This window comes from Idiotropiscis lumnitzeri, chromosome 2 (genome assembly GCF_059441095.1).
Source record: "Idiotropiscis lumnitzeri isolate Australia: NSW breed Sydney's pygmy pipehorse chromosome 2, RoL_Ilum_1.0, whole genome shotgun sequence".
Lineage (NCBI taxonomy): Eukaryota > Metazoa > Chordata > Actinopteri > Syngnathiformes > Syngnathidae > Idiotropiscis > Idiotropiscis lumnitzeri.
This window is the reverse complement of record NC_142392.1, coordinates 16,885,590-16,911,821: the sequence shown is the minus strand read 5'-3', so window position 1 is coordinate 16,911,821 and position 26,232 is coordinate 16,885,590. Positions and strand designations below refer to the sequence as shown.

At 43.8% G+C, this 26,232-nt stretch overlaps 1 protein-coding gene across 1 annotated transcript; it reads right to left on the bottom strand.

Moving 5' to 3' along the window:
- Window positions 1-23,583: 23,583 nt before the first annotated feature.
- LOC148341843 (uncharacterized) lies at window positions 23,584-25,985 on the bottom strand. The gene is made up of 3 exons (XM_088283904.1): window positions 25,979-25,985; window positions 24,916-25,050; window positions 23,584-24,657 (listed from the first exon to the last, which is right to left on the bottom strand). The coding sequence occupies exons 1-3, from the start codon at window positions 25,983-25,985 to the stop codon at window positions 23,693-23,695; spliced, it is 1,107 nt and encodes a 368-aa protein (XP_088140030.1). The 3' UTR covers window positions 23,584-23,692.
- Window positions 25,986-26,232: the final 247 nt, after the last annotated feature.

The window sequence follows — 26,232 nt, the reverse complement described above, 5'->3', positions numbered from 1 at the left end:
ACAACTCATATTCAGAGACACAAAAGACAAGGGCCCGGAAACCCTCAGTGTTGAGAGAACACTATATCGGCAAAGGTAGGCCCCGCATTGTCTCCCTATACATTGATGACGGCGCTGAAGAAAGCGGACACAGAGACTGTGACTGAATAAGTCATCAGAGCTGAACAGAATATCATTATATTATATGCCGAGCGGAGGGTTGATGATGGCAATGATTATGAGAGGGCTACGGGAAAAATATAAGCCTTTCACGTTAATGGTGACGCACGACTCAATGGACGTTTCGCTGGGGGAGTTCAAGGCCAAATTATGGAACTTCGAGGCAGCGGAAGACACAGGATCACTCGCCGAGGAGGCCGGAGGGACAGTGATGAAAGCACGGGCGGCGCAAAAGAAGAAAAGCAGACCGCCGACGGAGCTGGCGTGTTGGCGATGCGGCGAAAAGGGTCACCGTAAAGATGACTGCTCAAAGACTATTTGGTGTAGTTTCTGTTAACACACAGGACACGCGGACAAAGCATGCCGGAAGAAGCGCGGACAAAGCGCTCGGTACGCGTGCGTCCAAAAAGGTGGAGACGATGACGCCGGTGGCAGCCATGAAATGCAACATGATGACGCCAGGAGCGCAACCGGAGGTGAGGATTACTCCTTCAAGACGGAGACTGAGAATACCAACTGGACAGCACAGCAATTTCAACAAAAGGTACTGATTGTGGACACAGGTGCATCGTCCCACTTTATGAACGACAAAAGATGGTTTAAGAACTTTGTGAGCAATTTCAGGCCGGAGAAACACAGCATGTGGCTCGCAGATGGGAAACGTGTTTTTGGGCTGGCACAAGGCAAGGGAAACGCACAGGTGTGTCGAATAGTCAGTAAGGGGCGTCGGTGAAAAGTTACGTTCAAGAACGCCCTCTACATCCCATCCTTTCCTCAAGAACTGTTTTCCGTGAAGCGAGCTACAGCTAAGAGTGCCAAAGTGTTCTTCAAGGAAGGCGAAGACGTTCTTACGGCGCCTGATGGTCCAACATTTGTTATTTATTATGTGTATAAAAGAATGTACTACTTGAAAACAGAGTGTGATAAAAATGGTGTGTGTAAAGTCAGCCATGATATTCAGACATGGCACGAGATAATGGGGCACTGCAACTATGAGGATATATCGAAATTGCAGAATGTAACAGTAGGCATGCACATTAGTGGTGCGAAACACAAGCCTGTTAAAGAATGTGATGTATGCATAAAAGGTAAGTTAACCCAAACGAGAAACCGAAATCCAACTGACAAGGTAAAGACATTGCTAAAACTGGTGAACACAGATTTAGCTGGTCCTATTAGCAACGAATCCATTGATGGTTTTAAGTATGTGCAATCTTTTACAGAAGTGTATACAGGTGCGGTGTTTGTTTATTTTTTGAAAGCAAGGATGATGGCGATGCTCTTCAAGCTACCAAGAAGTTAAGATTCCCTTTATTAGTCCCACAATGGGGAAATTCGAGGTTCGAACCCAGGCCTCCTGGGGAGACTGTGACCAGAACGCGGCGCCTTAGACCACTCGGCCATCCAGTTCTTATCTGATGTAGCACCATATGGCACTGCGAAATACATACGGTCAGACAATGGAACCCAGTTTACAAACAGAGACTTTAAGACACTGCTACGAAAGAACAATATGAGACATGAAACCTCCTGTCCTTATTCCCCACACCAGAATGAGGTAGCTGAGAGGGAATGGCCGACTCTTTTTGATATGGCCAGGCGTAAGCTTATTGACTGCAACTTACCAAAGAGCCTGTGGCACAATGCTGTTCAGGAGGCGGCATATATAAGAAATCTGTGTTTTAATAAGCATACAGGCACCACTGACAGGAAAAATGTGTCATTTATCAAGGATGCACAAGTTCGGGTCAATATGCTATGCCTATCAACAAGACAGGATTAAACTAGACTTTAAGTGCGAAAAAGGACACTTTGTAGGGCAAGACAAAGGCAGTCCAGCCTTTCTAGTTTATTATCCAGTGAGGGAAAGGTGTTCCCACAGACTGGTAAAGTTTGTCACCAAGACAACATGTGAAAATGAAACGCTGACTTATGAGTTAAACCTGCAACCTAGAGTGAGTTGTGAAGTCAAAGACACCCCACAACCTAGTGCGAGCACAGACATACAAACTGGTGGTTCAAAACAACCAAAAGATGATGATGACAAGCACCCTAAAGGGACACCACAGGTCCCAGGCAGTGGGAGATATCCTACCCGAGAACATAAACCACCGGGTTATCTAAAAGATTATACTCAAGACAGCAGTGAGGAGGATGACAGTACACTTGTTAGCATAGACCACTGCTACCGAGTAATGTGCAATATTCCCCTAAACTTTAAAGAGACCTGAACATCAACTGAGTCAAAAAAATGAAAGAAAGCAATGGAGAGATGAAGTCCTTAGAGGAAATCCACACTTTCACTTTGACTAAATTGCCAGATGGCAGAGAGAGACAGTGGGAGGAAAGTGGGTCTATTCAATCAAGGAAGGCAGTGATGGACGTGAGATGTACAAGGCCAGGTTTGTAGCGAAAGGCTATAGCTAGAGAGCAGGAATAGACTATGGTGAAATATTCTCACCAACATCAAATCTGACTCGTGTACGGGTGGCGATGCAAAAGGCTGACGTAAAAACAGCTTATTTGCACGCACCCATTGATAGAGAAATATACATGGAACAACCTGAGGGTTATGAGAAAGGAAGAGATGGGCTAGTGAATAAGCTGGAGAAGTCCATTTACGGCCGAAAACAATTTGGACGTAATTGGAATTTATTACTTCACAAATACCTAACCGAGAACAAATTTATCCAGAACCAAGCAGACCACTGTGTATACACGAAAGAGTCTAAAGTAGAAGGGAAAGTGATCATTGTTATCTGGGCTGATGACCTCATCATTGCTGCCAATAACACAAAAGTGGCTTCGAGCAAGTGAAGAGCATGCGATCCACCAAGTTTAAAATGAAGGACCTAGGCAGGTTAAAACATTTCCTTGGCATGGTCTTCAGCCACTCGGAAGGCCGTGTAAATGTGACACAAAACAAGTACCGTATTTTTACGGCCATACGACGCGCTGCCTCAAAGGGCACAACACCAGTTGAGGGTGCTATTTCTGTCTTTAACGCATATACTAGGCACGCCGCATTACAAGGCGCTACCTTGTTCGCTAGTTCACTCACGATGGCGAACGCCGCATTACAAGGCGCTAGCTCATTCGCGCTAGCTCAGCTGGGTTTGCGCTAGCTCGTTCGCGCAATCTCAGCTGATGTCAGCTCCCCAGGACTCAATCCCATTAGGAATTGCTGTCAGAGATATCACCCCATTTTAATGACAGATGTCATGAAGCTATTAGGAGTCACTGTCAATAACAATGACTTTAACCAATCACAGGTGTCTTGGCAATAGTCTACTAGATAGCGTCAGGGGAGGGACTTCACTGGTCACCACACTCCTTAGAGTCACGGTTTCAAATCAAAACAAAAAAAACTCAGCATACAAGCAAACAATGAAATAAAGAAATAAGATTAACACAAAACTTGTATCTATCATGCCATCAATATACCCAAAAGAAATAAAAATAACACAAAAAGATTATAGCAATGGCTTCTTGGGAGCCACTCAGCCTTAGCTAATTACAGCAATGGCTTCTGGGAGCCACTCAGACTCAGCCAATCACATGGCTGTTTAGAGAGATGTGCATGGCTGTTTAGAGAGATGTGCTGTTTTGCTTTGGGCTTTTTGTCTGTTGTCTAAACCTGGGACGTTTCTTGCTTGCAATAACATAAATGATAAGACAGACTACAACATTGTGGACAGCTGCCCTTTGTCCAGCTTTTTCCAACACCATCACCCAAACACCATAGTCACATAATGTATAGTCACGGTCAATTAGAAGCATAGATAACTCACACTTTGTTCAGCAGGGTGTGCTAACATGCACTCTGAACAGCCCATTGAGTAAAAGGGTTGATGGTCGTGAGTGATACTTAGTCCATATAATGGGCGCGTTGCTTTACAAGGCGCTTTGTTTGATTTGCGGAAGATTCAGGACTTTAAAGAGCGCCCTATGGGCCGGAAAATACGGTATGTGGAAAAGATCCTAAACCATTTTGACATGCAAATGTGTAGAACAAGGGAAACACCCTGCAAACAAAAACTAGACTCCACTGAAGATGCGCCGAGAATGACTGATGTGAAAATGTACAGAGAAGCGGTTGGCAGTCTCATATATTTGGCCACCGGCACACGCCCTGATCTATGTTTTGTGGTGAGCCGACTATCGCAAAATTTTTTCTGAACCCACAGATGAGCACTGGATCACGGTCAAACATGTCTTGCGTTATCTCAGAGGTACAACCGACGGACAGCTCTGTGTCCAAAAGAGCTGCGAGGGTCTAGGCCTTCGAGCTTACAGTGATGCAGATTGGGCGTCACACGCTACTGACGGATGCAGTACCACGGGGTATTGTGTGAGTATGTGTGATGACAGTGCACTGGTCTCATGAAGGACCAAGAAACAACAAACAGTAGCACTATCTTAGTGTGAGGCAGAATACATGGCTTTAGCCTTAACAGTACAGCAGTGCATACATTTGGAACAACTATTGAAAGGTATTGATGACTATGTGTACACGAAAACTGTATCATTTCATTAGATCCATCCTAAAAGATGAGAAGATGATACTTGTTTCCTGTTCCACAAATGACATGGCAGCAGATGTTATGACCAAGCATGTGACCAAATCTAAATTGAAGAAATTTACGGGGGTCATATTTGGCATATAAATATTCGACAATCAAATGTCATGTTATTTGTTTTTCTTTATGTCTTTGTGAAAGTTGTACAGTTTACAAGTAGTTCATAAGTGGGAGTGTTGAGTGTTATTGTATGACTGCTTGTTTCTGTAATGTGCTTATTTGCCACAAGGGGTGCTGTCGCTGACAGATGATGTTAACACGCGATGTTCGGCAGGTGCTCACGCCTTATTTCTCTCTCTCTGCTTTTGGCTCTTGTGAGGAGCAGTTCGTGTGCGTTGCTGGAATAAACTACGCCGCTTGGCAAAAGAGAGAAGTTGTCTGCATATCAGAATTATTCTTCTGCTGCGACTTGGCATTAAGGTATAATCCTAGTTTGCCACAAAACGGTGGATTTTATCAATGGCGAAACGGTTAATTCGTGCAGATTTATTAAGAGTCGCCCTTTGTTTTTCATTCATACAGAAGAAACGGACAATTTGAAAAAGATATTGTTGAAATGAGAAACAGAATGTGCTGTTCTAAAGATAAAGATAAATATGTCCTTTATTAGTCCCACAATGGGGAAATTTGATAATATGTTGGGTTTGTTTCTCTGAATATACTTTTTTTGTTGTTTATTATATTGTGTGTTGTTTCCAGCAGCCAATCACATCACAGCGAGGAATGTCCTGACTGACTTCCGGTTTTCACTCCGGTGTCGGTACTAGATGTGGTCGGGTTGCTCGATGTGTTCGGGTTGTGGAGGGGGTCCTTCGGAAGCCTGCTGATGACGTCAGGCGTTATAATATATTTATGTACTATATTTCTTTGACTGCATGTTTGTCACCCCTGTGTGTTACATTTGTGTGTTCTGAGTTACTAAATAAAAACAATTACAAAATAATTAAGTATATTTACATCATACTCTGTGTGCCTGTCGAAGAAGTCACGTCAATTGAAAACTTGGAAATACTAGATTGAGAAATATTTCACACTATATGCAGACATTATATTCATACAATCTTGCAGCCCGAGTGAACCACAGCATTGTTGTAAATTCGGTCGGAGAAACGTAAACGTCCCACTGCTGGAGCAGCAGCGGCTTTTCGGGAAATAGGCGGAAGTGACGTCGGAGCTGACTCGTCAATGCGGCGTTAATTTCGTTATTTTGTAAAAACAAAAATATCAACCGAATTAAAATATTATATAAAATATATATTAAAATAGAACGGCCAGGGGTAAAAACAAACACAGAGGCAAAGAAATATATTTGGAAAATACGCGCTTAAAGCATGACGTCATAAGCAAGCGCGCAGCTTCCGAAGGTCTTCGACCACATCCACCGACCCGTCCACACCGGAACAAAAACACCCACCGCTAAATTCTTCTGATTTAGTGTGGAACTGACTGTAATTTTCACACAGGATGTCCAGTGCTACTCTAAAGGACTTCGACATAATTCATTAAGTCTTTGTGTCCCGATAACCTCATCTTCGCGCGTTGATGCTTTTCGGCGTAGTTAGCTTAGCTTGTTAGCTAGCTAGCCGCTAATGAAAAGAGGCACATGACTCATCGCCGAGCAGAGATCGGAATTATTGGAATTATCATTTGAAAATGTGTGCGAGAACGACACCCAAGTACAAAGAGGACCTTTGTGCAATAAAAGAAGAGAACGAGCAACATCTTCAACTGCTGGACGAAGTTTGCAAGCAGCCTCGTGTTGTGCCACTCAAAGCAGGTTTGTACACGAGTGGGTTGATCTGAATCAGAATGAATTGACCAAACCAAATCTGTGTTCATCTTTTTGTGTCCTGCAGACGTTAGTGAAAAATATTTCTGTTCTGTGAAAGAGGAGCCAGACTTGACTCACATCAAAAAGGAGGAGGAGGAGGAGGAGATTAACCAGTCATCAGTGAACTTTGACCCGATAAAGACTGAAGATGAAAAAAAGGATGAGAATGGGGACAAAAGAGGGGCGGGGCCTCCAAGCAGCAGCTCAAGTCATCACGTGACAACAGAAGGTGATGAAGACCACTGCGGACCATCACAAGTACATAATGAGGACACATTATCAGACGATGATGATGATGATGATGATGATGGGCAAGCCAAAACTGAAAGGGCATGTCACACTGACTCATTAACCTCAAAGTTGTCTTTAAAACGGCACACAAGAAACCACGGTAAAGAAAAACCTCTATTTTGCTCAATTTGTGGCAAAATTTTCTCTCGAAAGTTTCATTTGACAATTCACACAAGAACACACAGTGGAGAAGCATCTTTTCGCTGCTCAGTTTGTAGCAAAAGCTTTTCTTTAAAGTCAAATTTAAAAACACATACACAATTACACACTGGAGAAAAACCTTTTTCCTGCTCAGTTTGTGGTAAAAGCTTCTCTCAAAATTCAAGTTTAACAATCCACACAAGAACGCACAGTGGAGAAAAACCTTTTTCCTGCTCAGTTTGTGGAAAATGCTTCTCTGTAAAGTCAACGTTAACAAGCCACACAAGAACTCACAGTGGAGAAAAACCTTTTTCCTGCTCAGTTTGTGGCAAAAGCTTTTCTGGAAAGTCAAATTTAACAAGTCACATAAAAACACACACTGGAGAAAAAAACTTTTCCTGCTCAGTTTGTGGCAAAAGCTTTTCTTTAAAGTCAAATTTAACAAGTCACATAAAAATACACACTGGAGAAAAACATTTTTCCTGCTCAGTTTGTGGAAAATGCTTCTCTCAAAAGTCAAGTTTAACAGAACATATAAGAACGCACTGTGGAGAAAAAACCTTTGCCTGCTCAGTTTGTGGCAAAGGATTCTCTCTAAAATCAACTTTAACAAAACATAGAAGAATACACAGTGGAGAAAATCCTTTTTCCTGCTCAGTTTGCGGAAAAAGTTTCTCTCAAAAGTTAAGTTTAACATATCACACAAGAACACACAACGGAGAAAAACCTTTTTCCTGCTTAGTTTGTGGCAAAAGTTTCTCTGATAAGTCAAATTTAACAAAACACACAAGGACACATAGTGGAGAAAAACCTTTTTCATGCTCAGTTTGTGGCAAGAGTTTCTCTCAAAAGTCGCATTTAACGAGCCATACAAGAACACACAGTCGAGACAAGCCATTCAGTTGCAGCGTTTGTGCTAAAAAATTCTCCACTAAACGTAGTACTGAGAGACACAATTGTGTTGGTGAAAAAAGCAGCGATGCTTGAAGCTTAAAAAATGACAAAAAAAACTGAAGGAACCGACTCTTTGTGGTAAGACGTGAATGTGATTTTCAATAAAATATGATGAAATTGAATTTTGCAAAGATCTTTTATTGACACAAAGCCAATGTGATCAGTGCCAGAATAACCATTGTCTCTGAGTGATGATGAGTTTTTTTGTGTGTTAACATCAATCATTATAAATGAAATTAATTGCCTTTGCCTAGAACAACATTTGTTAACGTTATGCTTTTCAGTTGTCTTTTTAATCGTACCTAATGGAAACGGTGTGAGAAGAAACGGTGCTTATGAAATCAGTGCCTTCCACAATCATCAATAAAATCACTTGTTCCACTTGCTCAACTGGCCTTCATTACGCTGTGTGAAAAGGTGAAAAACAGAACTAGAAGTTGAACTATAAAAAGAACAAGAAAGAGAAACGCAAGTAGTCTCAGTTTCTCTCAAAGTTTTTGGAATGGCAGGAGTGTAGTCCAGCAAAAAGGCCACGATTCAGACTGCTATCCAGATTTTCCTTTTTTATTTCTCCTTTTCCTCTGACGGCGTTCGGAAATTCCGGAGCCCCTTAGGGGACATGGAAGAAAAAAAAACAACTTTGCATTCCCTCGCAAAATCTTTGCTTTCCCTTGCAAAGATAGTGAATGTTCGTTTATTTATTTATTTTTTTAATACGTATGTACTTCCGAGTCAGTTTGGCTCGCCTAGCCTCTGATGCGCGGCTGTTCGAGAGACGACAGTACGTCAGATGCGGCAATAATCTTAGAGGGTGACTTGGAACGTTTCTTGCGGTCAAGAGATGTCCCTCACGGTGACATTCTGCACATGAAAAGCAACAAGGTACATACAATTAACTCAAACGCACATGTCAAACTCAAGGCCCGGGGGCCAGATCTGGCCCGCAACCTCATTTTATGTGGCCCGCAAAGGGCAAATCATCTGCATCAACTTCCTGTTTCTATCATATTTTCTTCACTTTTAACAACACTGAGATATGAGATATTGCCATTTATTTGTTAGCAGTCCTCCCCTTTTAAAACAAATGGAAAAATTGTTGAACAATTACTTAGGAGCTTCTGATTTCAAAACTGGCTTTCCATTCAATTTATATGGGTTCACAGTCATACCGGCCGGCCCTCTGAGGGAAACCACAACTACAATGTGGCCCGTCCACAAAAATGAGTTTGACACCCCTGTTCTAACGAAATAACCTTAATAATAGCAATATGGGTCCCTACTGTTAATGTTTTTGCATAATACTAGCGTGCAAATTGTTTACCTTTTGAGTCGCTAGAAAAGTATTGCTTTTCTGTTTTCAATTTGTTGTTCATTTAAATCCTGTTATTGCATTCAAATTACTGTGAAGTGTAACGTTAAATATTTTTCTAAATGTTTTTTGTACAACGCAACTTTAGTTTCGTTATGAAGCAGCGTAGTTCGTACCCGGAAATGGCGTCATCAAATCGGATGTCGCGGAAGCAGGAAGTATAATAATAGATCACCAATAAGAGAGAAATGTGATGATAATGAAGTCCAATCGAGCACAATCTGCATACATCTTTTGCCTTTGGTAGCATCGTGGGTACGTACAAGTTTGTGTTATTAACATTGACTATTACTCTAACTATCCTCACCAGCACCACTGCACAGTCCATTATTGTGCACATGAAATAGAAATAGAAATAGAAATAGAAATCCCTTTATTGTCATTGTACTCAAGTGTGCAACGAGATTAGAGGGCTCCCCTCTCCAGTGCAATACAACAATAATACAGACAAATATATAAATTAGATAAATAAAGAAGACAGTGCAATGGAATTCAGTACTGAATAGGGCACATAGAAACACATCACAATGCTGTTTTGCGAGGTTAGGGTGGTCTCGTGTGTGTGTGAGAGTTCAGTATGGAGATGGCTCTCGGAAAGAAACTGTTTCTCAGTCTATTGGTCCTTGATTTGATGCATCTGTAGCGCCTGCCAGAGGGCAACAGGTCGAATAGGTGTGAGTTTGGGTGGGTATTGTCTTTGACGATGTTGAGAGCCCTTCTGAGGCACCGGGCGGTGTAGATGTCCGACAGTGAGGGGAGAGGGCAGCCAATAATCCTTTGCGCTGTTTTGACTGTCCTCTGGAGCCTCACTCTGTCCGCCTCAGCGCAGCCGCTGTACCAGGTGGAGACACAGTACGTCAGCAGGCTCTCGATGGACGAGTGGTAGAAGGCCAGCAGCAGCTTCCTGTCCAGGTTGAATTTCCTGAGGACTCTCAGGAAGTGCAGACGTTGGCGGACCTTCTTTACCACTGCTGTGGTGTTGTGACTCCAAGAAAGGTCATCGGAGATCTGTACTCCCAGGAACTTGAACGTGTGGACCCTCTCCACACACACGCCTTCGATGCAGAGGGGGGGCGGCAGCGTCTTGTTCCTCCTGAAGTCGACGACAATCTCCTTTGTTTTAGCAGAGTTAAGGTGCAGTCTGTTGTCCTTGCACCAAGTTGTCAGTCTCTTTACCTCCTCTCTGTAGGCTGTCTCGTCACCTTCCGAGATCAGACCGACCACTGTCGTGTCGTCAGCAAACTTGACGATGGTGTTGTTGCCGTGGGCCGGGCTGCAGTCGTAGGTGTAGAGGGCGTACAGGAGAGGGCTCAGCACGCATCCTTGGGGGGAACCGGTGCTCAGCATGAGGGTGGAGGACGTGTAGGGGCCGAGCAACACAGTCTGGGGTCTGTTGGTCAGAAAGTCCTTAATCCAGATGCGTGTGAGGGCAGGGAGGCCGAGAGTGTCCAGTTTGGCGACGAGGATGTCTGGGATGATCGTGTTGAATGCCGAGCTGTAGTCCACAAAGAGCATCCTTGCATAGCTCTGCTGTCGTTCCAGGTGGCCCAGCACAACATGCAGAGCAGTGTCGATGGCGTCCTCAGTGGATCTGTTAGCCCGGTATGCAAACTGGTAGGGGTCCAGAGTGGGAGGAAGGCAGTCCCTGATGTGCTGGAGAACCAGCCTCTCGAAGCACTTCATAATGACTGGTGTGAGAGCAACAGGACGGTAGTCATTCAGGTGGACGGCTGGTGACTTTTTGGGGACAGGAATAATGGTGGAAGTTTTCAAGCAGGAGGGGATGACTGCCTGAGCCAGGGAGCGGTTGAAGATCCTGCAGAAAACATGTGACAGTTGGTGGGCACATGCTCTGAGGACCTTGCCTGGTATTCCGTCGGGTCCAGTAGCTTTCCTGGGGTTGACCGCCAGGAGCGCGCGCCTCACATCGTGTTCCTCTACGATGAGTGGGGGGGAGTTGGAGCTTGAAGTGCGGGGGTGTGACGGTTGGGGCGAGTCAAAGCGAGCGAAGAAGCAGTTAAGCTCCTCTGCCAGCGATGCACTCGGGTCTACAGAGGTCGTGCTGCTGCCACGGAAGTTGGTGATGCTCCGTAGACCCTGCCACACCTCCCGTGGCCTGTTACTGGCAAGGTGGGCCTCCAGCCTCCCCTTGTAGGTTGCCTTGGCTAGTTTGATGCCTTTGCTCAGGTCAGCACGAGCCACCCTGTACTGGGCTTTGTCGCCTGACCTGAAGGCAGCGTCACGGGCCTTGAGGAGAGAGCGAACCCTGCTGGACATCCAGGGCTTCGCATTTGGGAAGGTCCGTATAGTCTTATGTTGGGACACAGTTTCCATGCAGAACTTCCTGATGATCAAAGAGGTCCCAGTTTGTGTGAAAGGGTTCTTTGCAAGACAAGGAATTCCGCAGTGTGTTGTGAGTGACAACGGTCCGCAATTTGACTGTGGAGAATTTCAACAGTTTGCAAAGCAATATGGATTCACTTCAAGCCCTTTATACCCACAGGCAAATGGCCAGGCTGAGAAGGGAGTGCAAATCATCAAGAGACTGCTAAGGAAGGCCAAGGATGATGCATCTGATCCTTACCTTGCCCTATTGAGTTACAGAGCTGCGCCTCTGGAGTGGGGAGCTTCGCCTGCTGACCTACTCATGTGCCGTAAGCTTCGCACCACGCTTCCACAAATACCACAAGGACATGACAACAACATTTGGATTGAAAATAAGAGAATGCTCAAACTCAAACAGAAAATTGCATATGACAGAGCTACAAAACATCTGGAACCTCTTTCTGAGAAAGACACTGTAAGGATCGAGGGACCTCATTTTTGGGACAGAAAAGTGACTGTCCTTATCGAAGCCGGACCGAGATCTTACATTGTGGAAACAAAGCATGGACAAAGAGTGAGGAGGAACAGGAGGAGTCTTCTGAAGGTTCCCGAGGACTGTAAGAAATCTTCTGATGCGGCTGAGGCTGCAAAGCAGGTGGATACATCGAAGGAGCACAGACCTCAACCACCAGCAATTTCTGGGATTACTGAACCTCTTCGAAGATCAACAAGAGCTCGACGACAACCGGACAGGCTGATTGAAAATGTTTAATGTTGTGTTTTTGTTGCGAAAACGGTTTTAGAGCTGCTTGTTGGCATAAAAATGTGTGGATATTGATAAGAAGTGAAAATAATTGATAACAAAACAAAATTATCAAAATAATAATAATAAATAATAATAATGAAAAAAAGGCACAGGCATTGTTTAACGTTTGAAAGGGAGATGTAATGACAGCAGTTATATCATTGGCCACTAGTTGGCAGTATTGCCCGATGTGTGTTTTGGTTACCAGACGAACAAGTGTGTACGCACAAAGACGAGAATGCAAGTCAATAAATAAAGAGACACAAGCCAGCAGCGTCACGTTACCTGCGTGTAGTGATGGGTAGATGAGGCATCCTGTATCGTTTCGACACAGTGACACAATGTATTGACACTGTGTTGACACTGTGTTGACACTGTGTTGACACTGTGTTGCTGAATACTGACACCTGGTGAACTTGCAGGAAACATTTGACAGGGTCATCTGACACTGATCTGTCAAACTAATTTTATCCAATTCCATTGATTAGCGACGTGATGTGTTTTTATATATCCTATTTCGTATTACATTCCATCGCACTATTTATTTTCATATTTATCTAATTTATATATTTAACTGAATTATTGTTGTATTGCACTGGAGAGGGGAGCTCTCGAATCTCGTTGCACACTTGAGTACAATGACAAAGGGATTTCTGATTCTGATGAGGCATTTGCTTTCACATTATTTTTACATACACGCAATTTCATAAAAAAATGATAAATTGAAAAATTAAGAGAACATCTGTCTGAATGCCCAAGTAAAAGTGTTGTGAATGACAATGGACTCATTGTAATTAAAGATTTTTATTCAAAAAAATTAGTTTCTCCAGCGTTTTGTTATTCAGTCTATTTCTTTTTTGTGTGGCTAATATAAATAGGTGAGGGAACGTTGCCTCCATGGACTTCCAGTATAAGAGCGGGTCTTCCGTACGTGCAACGTGTCCTGCTGACATATAGCGCTGCACCTCTGAGTGCGCATCAACAGTGACGTCTTCCATCTTGCGGATATTTAATGCAAAGTAACGCGCCAATAACTCAATGCTTGTTTTGAGCGTCCATCCTGTTGACAGATGCGCTTCCTTATGAACACAGTTTGGCGCGCGACCGCTGTGTCGACACGATTCTGGTAGTGGTCACGTGACTTTCTCAAAGCAGTACGCGCACCGACACGGGGTTTGCCCTGGAAGCTCGGCGCGCGCATCGAGGCCTCGGTGTCGTTGGACCCATCACTAGAAATCAGTGCATAAAAGAATGCATAGTGGGGGGTCGACTCCATGTTTTTTCCAGTCTAAAATTTGAACTGATTATTTTACATTTTACTGGTTTTTATATCTTTTTCAAGCAATTCTTTATGGATGGAATTCTGCCTGACTCTAAAAAATATGCACACTGCGGCGAAAACATCAATGGCGGTTGATCAATTTTAGTGGATAAAACACAAAATATTATTTTTTTAAAAATCAAGTACATATTGGTCTTATTTATTGATGAACTTTGTACTGTCTTGGTCGGGTGAGAGTCAATGAACCTCGGGTGGCCCTGCACTGTTTTGTGCACATGTGCGTAGTTTCACCCCATCCAAACATTTAAAATACATTTAATGCATTCATCCAGGGTTGCTCGGATCTCATCAGTGAACAAGCGCATGCTGCAAGGAATGCATCTGCATCTTTGGCTTACTATGGGCTTAAAAATGGAGAACGTCACAACCCCCTTTACGTGAAAGCCAAAGATTTCTTCTCCCATGTGGCTTTTTATTGAAGCAGACTTGAATATGCAAACTCATACAGAATGGACACACTTTGACTTTATCACACCCGTCCACACTCTTCCTGTTGTTCGAACGGTTTCAGCTTTCAAGACATGTTTGGGTCACACTTCTGTTCAATGCGAGCTAAACGGTTTCCTGTCAAACACGGTTCAAGACGTGCATCTGTTTTGGGGGCTTCTTGCTAAACTGCCAGCATAGACAAATCTGTTGCCACTGAACTAACGTTTTCCGGTTTAAGAGGTCCATGTTTTTGTGACCTTCTATGAACCTGTAAGCATAGTTTTGAAACATGATGACATGACAAACGTAATTTCTTTAACACCGGGTCGCACGCATTGCTCCGTGTGCGGCAGGCACAAGTCATGAAGAAACAATATAAGACAAAGTCGCCGACTGAGGTTTGACTTGACCAAACCAAATTTTTCTTTCTGTGTCCGACAGACGTCAGTGAAAACGATCTCCGTTCTGTGAAAGAGGAGCCAAACTTGACTCACATCAAAAAGGAGGAGGAGGAGGAGGAGATCAACAAGTCACCAGTAAACGTTGTCCCTATAAAGACTGAAGATGAAAAAAAGGATGTGAGTGAGGACAACAGAGGGGCGGAGCCTACAAGCAGCAGTTCAAGTCATCTCGTGACAACGGAAAGTGACGAAGACCACTGGGGGCCATCACAAGTACATAATGAGGACACATTATCAGACACTCATGACGATGATGATGATACTAATGATGATGATAATGGGCAAGCTAAAGGTGAAAGGGCATGTCACACTGACTCATTCACTTCAAATCTGTCTTTAAAAGGGCACAGAAAAACACACAGTGGTGAAAAACCTTTTTCCTGCTCGGTTTGTGGCAAAAGCTTCTATCAAAAGTTTGATTTAACAAGGCACGCAAGAACACACAGTGGAGAGAAGCCTTTTTCATGCTCAGTTTGTGGAAAATGCTTCTCTCAAAAGTTTGATTTAACACGCCACACAAGAACACACACTGGAGAAAAAACATTTTCCTGCTTGGTTTGTGGTAAAAACTTTTCTCTAAAATCAAGTTTAACAAATCACGCAAGAATACACAGTGGTGAAAAACCTTTTTCCTGCTCAGTTTGTGGCAAAAGCTTTTCTGTAAAGTCACATTTACGAAGCCACACAAGAACGCACAGTGGAGAAAAACCTTTTTCCTGCTCAGTTTGTGGCAAGAGGTTCTCTCGAAAGTCACTTTTACGAAGCCACACAAGAACACACAGTGGAGACAAGCCATTCAGTTGCAGCGTTTGTGCTAAAAAATTATTTTCTAAAAAGGGTGCTGAGAGTCACAATTGTGCTGGTGAGAAAAGCAGCGATCCATGAAGCTTAAAAAAAAGACCAAAAAAACTGAAGGGACTGACTCTTTGTGGTAAAATGTAAATGTGATTTTGAATGAAATATGATAAATTTAATTTTGCAAAGATTTTTTATTGACATTAAGAGCCAATGTGATCTGTGCCAGAAGAACCAACGTGTCTGAGTGATGATTTGTTTTGGTGTTTACATCAAACATGTCAATAAAATTAATTGCCTTTGCCTGGAACAACATTTTTTAACATTATGCTTTTCAGTTGTGTTTTTAATCGTACCTAATGGAAAAGTTGTGAGAAGAAACTGTGATTATGAAATCGGTGCCTTCCACAATCATCAATAAAATCACTTGTTCCACTTGCTCAACTGGCCTTCATTACGCTGTGTGAAAAAGTGAAAAACTGAACTAGAAGTTGAACTATAAAAAGAACAAAGCTCACCCCTATGCTTGGAAGGGGGGTGGTGACTATCCAAGTGGGGGGACTATGCATGAACATGAAATGTGGGTTGCCGCGGTACGCGACCCCTGCATTATAGGACTGGATTTTGTACGAACAGCCCAGTGCGTCCTTGACCTGGGGAGGAACACGTTGGCTTTTCCCAGACGCCCCACAGTTGAAATGGTGCGCCCTACACAGCCTGAAAAGTCATTCCTTCCGACGTCGAGCGCAGCCATTGCACAGCAGGAGTCTGATCCCACCCATGAACCGCTGGCTCCTATGACTTCTCCACCCACATCAGATGCCCACATTGATGAGTATTCCTCTTCCCCGGCCCCGTGGTCCATGACAGGTGGAGTGGACAGATTAACGGCAGTGCGCGAAGTGTGGAAGCGCAACAGTGATGGTTTAGAACCCAAGCAACAGGAGGAGCTGTGGCAACTGTTGTGGGACTTTAAGGACATTTTTGCGCTGACAGAAGAGGAGGTGGGCCGAACAGACTTGGTGCAGCACGAAATTGACACGGGGGATGCACGACCTATCAAAGCACGCCCCCGCCGCCTTCCCCTTGCACATCAGGCAGATGCGGACAGCGCAATTGACGAGATGCTGAAAGCTGGCATCATTGAGCCATCTGACAGCCCTTGGGCCTCAGGGGTTGTCATGGTAAAAAAAAAGACGGTGAAGAAAAGGTTCTGTGTGGACTATAGACCCTTAAACAGCGTGACCAAGAAAGACTCCTATCTACTGCCCCGCATTGATGAGACTCTGGATCTGGTGTATGGATCGTCCTGGTTCTCCTCATTAGACCTGCGCAGTGGATATTGGCAGGTGCCCCTCAGCCCGGAAGGCAGGCCAAAGACTGCTTTCTGTACTGGCAGGGGGTTGTGGCAGTTTCGAGTTCTCTGTTTCGGCCTGTGTAATGCACCTGCTACCTTTGAGCGGCTTACTGACAAGGTGCTGGCTGGCATCCCCCGACAGGAATGTTTGGTCTATTTGGATGACATCCTGGTCCATGGGAACTCTTTCCATGCAGCCTTGGAGGCCCTGCGCCAGGTCTTACAAAGAATTTCCACTGCGGGTCTGAAGCTTCACCCTGACGAGTGCTGCTTCATGAGGAGAGAGCTTGAGTTCCTGGGACATGAAGTTGGAAGGGAAGGCATTAGCACTTTGGAGGAGAAAGTGCGAGCCGTGAGGGACTGACCTACTCCCAGCAACCCGCGTGAACTGAAGAGCTGGAAATCACCATGCCAACGCTGACGCTATGTCTCGACGCCCTTGTGCTCTTGCTGGCTGCCGCTTCTGCGAGAAGAGAGAGACCCGAGAGAAGGAACTTTGTGGTGATGAGCAAAGCCCCGCGCATGATCATGTCGACCCCGTATGTAGGGAGGTGCAGGTTGTGGAGGCACCTGAATGGAGGAAGCAGCAGCAACAGGATGTTGACCTCCGACCTGTATTGCAGTGGGTCGAGTCGGGTCAAAACCCTAAGTGGGAGGAGGTCGCTAGACACTCGCCTGCCACTAAAGGTCTGTATTCAAAGATTGGGACTCTTTAGGTCAAGGATGGGGTGCTCCAGAGAGCTTGGAAGGAGCCTGCTACTGGTGAGGATAGATGGCAGGTGGTCGTCCCCAGGGCTCTGAGAGAGGCTGTGTTGAAAGCTTCTCTTGGGCCTGCAGGGGCAGGACACTTTGGTGTGTCGAAAACACTTCGCAGACTCCGGCAAAGTTTCTATTGGGGCCAACTAAGGCGAGATGTTGAGGACTTTTGTCGCCGTTGTGACCTCTGCACAGCGCACAAGGGCCCACCAGGCCGGTCTCGTGCCCACCTCCAACAGCTAGCAGTGGGCACTCTTATGGAGAGGATTGCGGTGGACATAATGGGCCCCTTTCCACGCACTGACAAAGGCAACCGTTATGTCCTAGCTGCTATGGACTATTTTACGAAATGGCCAGAAGCATATGCCATCCCCGACCAAGAAGCAGAGACTGTTGCAGACGCGCTGGTGGAAGGCATGTTTACAAGGTTTGGGGCAGCTGAGGTCATTCACAGCGACCAAGGGAGAAACTTTGAGTCGGCTGTGTTCACTGCAATGTGTGAGCGACTGGGCACGAGGAAAACGCGCACCACACCTCTGCATCCTCAAAGTGATGGGCTCATTGAGCGCTTTAACAGGACCTTGGCAAAACAACTCGCAATTATCACAGCGGAGCACCAACGAGATTGGGACAGGCATCTCCCTCTGGTTTTGTGGGCCTACAGGTCTGCTGTCCAGGATTCCACTTCATGTACACCTGCCCTGCTCATGCTGGGGCGTGAGCTACGGACACCGGTGGAAATGGCTTTTGGCAGACCCCCTGATACACCAGCCGTGCCACCAGGACCAGAGCATGCCAGGAGACTTCAAGAAAGGTTGGAGTCAGCACGTGTCTTTGCTCGCGACCATTTACAGAAGGCAGGTGTAAGGCAGAAAAGGAATTATGACATGAAGGCCAGAGGGACGGACTTTAAGGCTGGAGACCTGGTTTGGGTGTCCAGCCCAAAAAGGAAAAAGGGCAGGTGTCCTAAATTGGACAGGCACTGGGCGGGGCCGTGTGGCGTGCTGGAGAGGATAGGAGAGGTGGTGTATAGGGTGCAGCTGCCACCTGGTGGCAGACGGGTAGCCCTCCACAGAGACAGACTGGCCCCATATAGAGGTGGTGCCGTTCCACAGCAGCAGTCTGGGTCGCGGACACACTCACAGTGGGTTTCGAATCCCAACCCTCCAAGACGGCGGATTGTACCTCCACTCTCACCCCCATAGGCGGCTACAGTTGAGGACTCATCGCCTGATGCTACACTGGCTGTTCCGAGCGGACATGCCTCGGGGCGGCCTCAGCGACAGAGGAGACCACCGGGTCACCTCAGTGACTTTGTTGAATGACGCCCTCGGGACGAGGTTCTTGATAAAGGGGAGGGCAGTGTAATGACTTTGTAAATAGTTCAAGGGTTCTGTGTTTTCCTCTTTTCTGTGGAGGCTGTGAAGGCAGCAGGGGAGTGAACGTTATGTTGTTGTCGTTGTTGTTGTTGTTAAATCACTCGAGGTGCCTGAGGATAATCCTCAGAAGCGCTAGACTCGCGTGTGGGAGTAGCGGGGGGAATGGCTGACGTAGAGTTGGGGGCAAGAGATGACGGGGTGATAGTTATAGATGAAGTGGGGGTGCTACGACTGGCCTGTGCCACCCGTGTAGGCGGAGAGAGCCCAAACAGATTCTGCAGACGAAGCCTTGTATGTCCATTGAATATCGGGACAGGCCGGAGCAGCTCCTGTGGAACCCCCGTCGACAGGCGGCACAGTCGATGTCGCCCGCCCTAAGAAGAAGAGATCGCAGATGCAGGACGGGCAATGCAGCTCCGATAAGGGAAAAGGGCGCCTCCCACGACGCGAGTCTGAGTGTAGTAGCCAGGATTCGCAGTGCTCCTCCATGAAGAAGCCCTTCGCGGGACACCTCGAGAAGGTTCCTGGTCTTTGTCCCGCTGTTGTTGTCGTTGTGTTTGGTTGTGGTCTGTTCGGCGTGGTTGCGGCCAACAGCAGCCGTTTGTTTTTGGCTTAATAATGGATGGATGGACAAATTGGCCTGACTTATTATACAACGTTACAGTATTTTTCGTTCAGCGCTCAACAACAACTTACGTCATCAACAAGTTACCCAGGGGGCACCACTGCATTCTCAATGAGAAACGACTACAATCAATACATCACATCTGTTAAAACCGAAGAACAAAGTTGAGCCTTGATTGAACTCGACAGGAGTAACACCGAGTGCCTGTTGAAGTAACTATTCCAGACCACGCCCATATTGGCATAAAAATTATGTATGAGTTAGTGAAGGATGTGTTTGTTGAAAAGTAGTTATATTACATTTGGAAGCAGATATTAACAAAGGAAAAACGACTGGTTATTTGAGTTTCATTTTAAAAAATAAATTCCCAAATTGAAATACAGCTTGTTTGTTTTCTGAAACAAGGAAGGAAACATCTCAAAACAGCTTGAATTTAAAATTTTGTTTCGACGACGAAAATAGAATATAACACGAGCAAAAATGGAAAAACGGCTTTTCTATTTATTTGAGATTCCCGGAAGTGGTCGGAGAGGGACAAATTGAAAGACTGCAATTGCGTTTTCTAGCCTATAGGTGGCAATGTTTTCCACAGTTTTGAATGAGTGAAGACTGGTTTTATCGCCATCTACTGTTTAATAGACAACGACTTTTAACCTTTGTGGTATATTATTGTTGTTGATGTGCTGGTCTGGCCCAGCTTCCCTCCGGACAGGTCGACAAGCAAGGCTGGAGTGGTGATATAAAAAAACTTCTGAGACACTCTGGTGGTTGGAAAAAGATTGTATTGGTGTCAAATTAGCTGATGCCAGAAGTTCCCCCAAAAAACAACAGTTGCACTATGTTAGAAGTAGAAATGAAGAATTATTGCCATCCATAAATTACAACGTATGGAAATACAAACGTAAAATGTTGTTGGGTTTCTCACCTGTTTCACACTCTTTACTTCGCCAGCTTTCTCGTTTGTCACTTTTTCCTGTTTGCTTGTGTTTTGGGTTGCGATTTTTGATTGGCTCTCTTCATCATTGAGGTCAGCGTCAATCTGAAGTAACTCAATGTCGGTGTAATGTGTGCAAAAATATACTTTATTTCTAAAGCGCATTTCACGTATATGGGTTTAAACTTGAATTGCTGTCTGTTTTGTTTTTTCAGCGTTACCCGTTTACATTAAGTACACTAAAGTCCATCAAAGGCTATTAATTACATAAATCCTACAATAAAGCATAACTTTAACTCTATTGATGAAAGTAAAGTTTAATTTAGGCTATTAAGTAACTCAGTGGTGGGCCTTCAAGGTCTTCTCTGTTGGCCGAACATAATCAATAAAAAAAAATTATCATCATCGTTGCATTGATGTCATATTATAGCTGAGCGTTGTATTTTTAGGTGAGAGTTTTGAATCCAATCAGCATTCCGCTCGCTCGTGTTGCCGGGCAGGTTTCACAATACGGGGAGCGGGCATTATGCGTTCCGAGGCCTTAAGATGCAATTGTGCGAGCATCTCTTCTGTCAAAGTCAATGAGCTTTCATATTTGTTAGACGGTTGCGATAGCCAATCAGATCACGAGTTGGTTACAGTGAGCCTTTTCGCTGGCCTTATGCTGAGGGTGATGAACGCGTTTTGTGATTGGATGCTCACTCGTGAGGGGGCAGCGCTGTGCCGAATCAACACACCCAAAAGTCGTAACTGGCGACCGTTCGAAAATCTGAAATATATTCTTGCTTTTTTTAAACCACAATGGCCAAAGGAGGGAAAAGTGTGAATTTAATTGCAGATAAACTTGCAAGGACATTTTCAAGTCGGACCTTTCAAGAGAAGCTATATCGTCCAACACTCACTTAGTGGTGCTTAAGTGTGTTTCTGGATATTATTTGTCCAGCCGTGGTGTCATAAATGATGGTATTTTGATGGGGATTCATTCAAGTAGGACAAAGTAGGACTTCACTGAAGGCACCTTAAATTACTTCCATACCCTGGAAGGTCACTGACCTGGCGAGAGAATTGCCCCCACCATAAACAATGCTCAGGCCTATTTTCTCTCAGGGCAGTATCTGGTTACATCGGAACTTCAGAACCAAGACTGGTCACTTCTGTGAGCTCCAGTCCCTTCATAGTTTCATAAAGAGAATTACTTCCCATATCTAAATTAGGCCATTTAAAAATACACAACTTTTTTTTCCATTTATTTCAATGTATATTTAAGCTTTCTTATGTAATAATACAATATTTATTCAATTATTTTAATGTTAAATTATATCAATATTAATTTAAACCTTTTTATTTCACACTTGAATATTTCTTAACATATTTGTTCTTTTGAATTTGGATGCCATTTAAATTATTCCATCCATCCAGCCATTTTCTGCCGCTCATCCGGGGTCGGGTTATTGAATTAATTTTTTAAGTATTTTTTATAATTCAATATTTATTTCAAGATCAGGACTCTTCTCTAATAGTTCAATATTTATAAAATGTTTCTATATTTGTTATTAATTGAATTAAGTCAGTATGTGATTTCCAATTTTACATTTTAATATTTTCCCATTTCACTATATAAATAATCCAATGTATAAAAAATATGATAAAGCATGAAAAAAAATGTTTGGTATATTTGACAAATGATTTAAGTTTTTCCAAAGTGAGATTCTGCTTAGAAACAAACCCCAAACGCTTGATAGAGCTCTACCTAGAAAGTGGTTTTAGCTCGTCAGAAATGTATTCAGAAAGTGAAATATTAAATGTATGTGAGGGCATATTTGAAGAGTTTGAGTTATGTTCAATGAACCATACATATACGAGCCAGCCAAACACAGCGAGAAAACCAGCACTGATTCCAGTCGCCATCAAGTTGCCAACTCCTGACATTCCAAAACCTTTGAGAGAAACTGAGACGATTTGCGTTTCTCCTTCTGGCTCTTTTTATCGTTCAACTTCTAGTTCAGTTTTTCACCTTTTCACAGCGTAATGAAGGCCAGTTGAGCAAGTGGAACAAGTGATTTTATTGATGATTGTGGAAAGCAGCGATTTCATAAGCAGTTTCTTCTCACACCTTTTCCATTAGGTACGATTAAAAAGACAACTGAAAAGCATAGCGTTAACAAATGTTGTTCCAGGCAAAGGCAATTAATTTCATTTACATGTTTGATGTTAACACACAAAAAAACTCATCATCACTCAGACACAATGGTTCTTCTGGCACTGATCACATTGGCTTTGTGTCAATAAAAGAGCTTTGCAAAATTCAATTTCATATTTTATTGAAAATCACATTTACATCTTACCACAAAGAGTCGGTTCTTTCATTTTTTTTCTTCTTTTTTTAATCTTCAAGTATCGCTGCAATTCTCACCAGCACAATTGTGTCTCTCAGCATGCTGTTTAGTGAAGAATGTTTTAGCACAAACGCTGCAACTGAATGGCTTGTCTCCACTGTGCGTTCTTGTGTGGATTCGTAAATGCAACTTTTGAGAGAAGCTTTTGCCACAAACTGAGCAGGAAAAAGGTTTTTCTCCACTGTGCGTTCTTGTGTGGTTTGTTAAATGCAACTTTTGAGAGAAACTCTTGGCACAAACTGAGCAGGAAAAAGGTTTTTTACCACTGTGCTTTCTTGTGTGCCTTACAAAATGAGACTTTCGAGAGAAGCTCTTGCCACAAATTGAGCAAGAAAAAGGGTTTTCTCCACTGTGTGTTATTGCGTGCCTTGTGAAATTAGAATTATCGGAGAAGCTTTTACCACAATCTGAGCAGCTAAAGGTTTTTTCACCACTGTGTGTTCTTGTGTGATTTGTTAAAAATGACTTTACATTAAAGCTTTTGCCACAAACTGAGCAGGAAAAAGGTTTTTCACCACTGTGCTTTCTTGTGTGGCTTGTTAAATGCGACTTTTGAGAGAAACTCTTGCCACAAATTGAGCAAGAAAAAGGTTTTTCTCCACTGTGTGTTCTTGCGTGCCTTGTGAAATTAGAATTCTCTGAGAAGCTTTTACCACAATCTGAGCAGGAAAAGGGTTTTTCACCACTGTGTGTTCTTGTGTGGCTTGTTAAATGTGACTTTAGAGAAAAGCTTTTGCCACAAATTGAGCAGGAAAAAGGTTTTTCACCACTGTGTTCTTGTGTGGCTTGTTAAATTTGATTTTAGAGAAAAGCTTTTACCACAAAACAAGCAGGAAAAAGGTTTTTCTCCACTGTGCGTTCTTGTGTGCCTTACTAAAGAAGACTTTCGAGAGAAGCATTTTCCACAAACTGAGCAGGAAAAAGGTTTTTCACCACTGTGCTTTCTTGTGTGGCTTGTTAAATGCGACTTTTGAGAGAAACTCTTGCCACAAATTGAGCAAGAAAAAGGTTTTACTCCACTGTGTGTTCTTGCATGCCTTGTGAAATTAGAATTCTCGGAGAAGCTTTTACCACAATCTGAGCAGGAAAAAGGTTTTTCACCACTGTGTGTTCTTGTGTGGCTTGTTAAATGTGACTTGAGAGAAAAGCTTTTGTCACAAATTGAGCAGGAAAAAGGTTTTTCACCACTGTGTGTTCTTGTGTGGCTTGTTAAATGTGACTTTAGAGAAAAGCTTTTGTCACAAAACAAGCAGGAAAAAGGTTTTTCTCCACTGTGCGTTCTTGTGTGCCTTACTAAAGAAGACTTTCGAGAGAAGCATTTTCCACAAACTGAGCAGGAAAAAGGTTTATCTCCGCTGTGTGTTCTTGTGTGCGGTTTTAACGACAGCTTTGAAGTTAATGAGTCAGTGTGACATGCCCTTTCACCTTTGGCTTGCCCATCATCTTCATCATCATCATCATCGTCATGAGTGTCTGATAATGTGTCCTCATGATGTGCTTGTGATGGCCCCCAGTGGTCTTCATCACCTTCTGTTGTCACGTGATGACTTGAGCTGCTGCTTGGAGGCTCCGCCCCTCTGTTGTCCTCACTCACATCCTTTTTTTCATCTTCAGTCTTTATAGGGACAACGTTCAGTGGTGACTTGTTGATCTCCTCCTCCTCCTCCTTTTTGATATGAGTCAAGTCTGGCTCTTCTTTCACAGAACGGAGATCGTTTTCACAGACGTCTGCAGGACACAAAAAGACAAACACAAATTTGGTTTGGTCAAGTCAAACCTCATGCGGCGACTTTGTCTTATATTGTTTCTACCGTGCTACCTTGACTTATGCCTGCCGCACACGGAGCAATGCGTGCGACCCCAACTTGGACCGGACCATGGGGACATTTCACAAAATTACGTTTGACGATGTAAACCTCCCTTTCCTAGCAGCACAGCTGTGATAAACGAGCATTTAAAAAGGAAGCACCCCTCTGTTGTCCTCACTCTCATCCTTGTTTTCATCTTCAGTCTTTATATGGACAACGTTCACTGGTGACTTGTTGATCTCCACCTCCTCCTTTTTGATGTGAGTCAAGTCTGGCTCCTCTTTCACAGAACGGAGATCATTTTGTCTGACGTCTGCAGGACACAAAAAGACAAATTTGGTTTGGTCAAATCAAAGTTCAGGCGGCGACTTTGTCTTATATTGTTCCTACCGTGCTACCTTGACTTGTGCCTGCCGCACACGGAGCAATGCGTGCGACCCCGATTTGGATCGGACCATGGGGGCATTTCACAAAATTACGTCCTACGGTGTAAACCTCCCTTTCGCAGCACAACAGTGATAAACGAGCATTTAAAAAGGAAGCATGTTGCGGCTGATGCCGATTTCATTCCTGACATACTCACAGACGTTTCTGGAAGCGAGCTGAAGTTAGCACACACACGTCTGATGGAACACCTGTTGTGGGACCCTAACTTTTTAATGGGGGCCACTGGGGGCCATCGCAACATAATGTCATTGATAGAATAGGAATCCTTCAAGTGAAATATGTTTACAAGTATTTCTTTTTGCATTTATGGATAGTTTCATCGTGGGTATTTTTGCTTCCATTATAATCTGGATCCCTAAAAGAATTAAAGGGGCCCTGGCATCAGAGTCGCTATTTATTGCATGATTTACATTTAGCCTGCTAGTACATTCCAACATTCCCCTTTTTATTTTTTATAAAATTTCTGTTTTTAAATAAATTTTAAAACAACATTATGTTTGAAGAGTCAAAATCCCTACACATCAGCATTAAGCAACAACACTTTCACTCTGACTTTCATGTTGACATATTTGAATAATGACTGTATATTTTAAAGTTATCCAATATGTATTCAAATTCGACTAAGATACACCAAAATATTTTAAGAGTTCACTGAATTATTTTGGAACTGCAACGATGCTTAACAGCCATAGGGTGTCAGTAATGAGTAACAAAGTAACACAACACCTCCCATTGTTCCGTCATCATTGTCATTTGCATAAATGATCAAGAACTATGAGTTGCGGGGGAGATGCAAACCATCTGGGACACGGGAACTTTATGACCAGGAACTAAATGTTCCTGGCCTTGTTGGTAGAAAATGGGGTTGTGGCGTACTCCCTTTTTAAGCCCATAGAAAGCTAAAGATGCAGATGCATTCCTTGCAGCATGCGCTTGTTCACTGATGAGATCCGTGCAACCCTGGATGGATGCATTCAATGTATTTTAAATGTTTGGATGGGGTGAAACTACGCACACGTGCACGAAACAGTGCAGGGCCACCCGAGGT

Coding starts and splice junctions, on each gene's coding strand:
- LOC148341843 (XM_088283904.1), bottom strand. Junction 24,658..24,915: donor AGATGAAAACAAGGATGAGA/GTGAGGACAACA, acceptor TGTGTCCTGCAG/ACGTCTGTGAAAACGATCTC.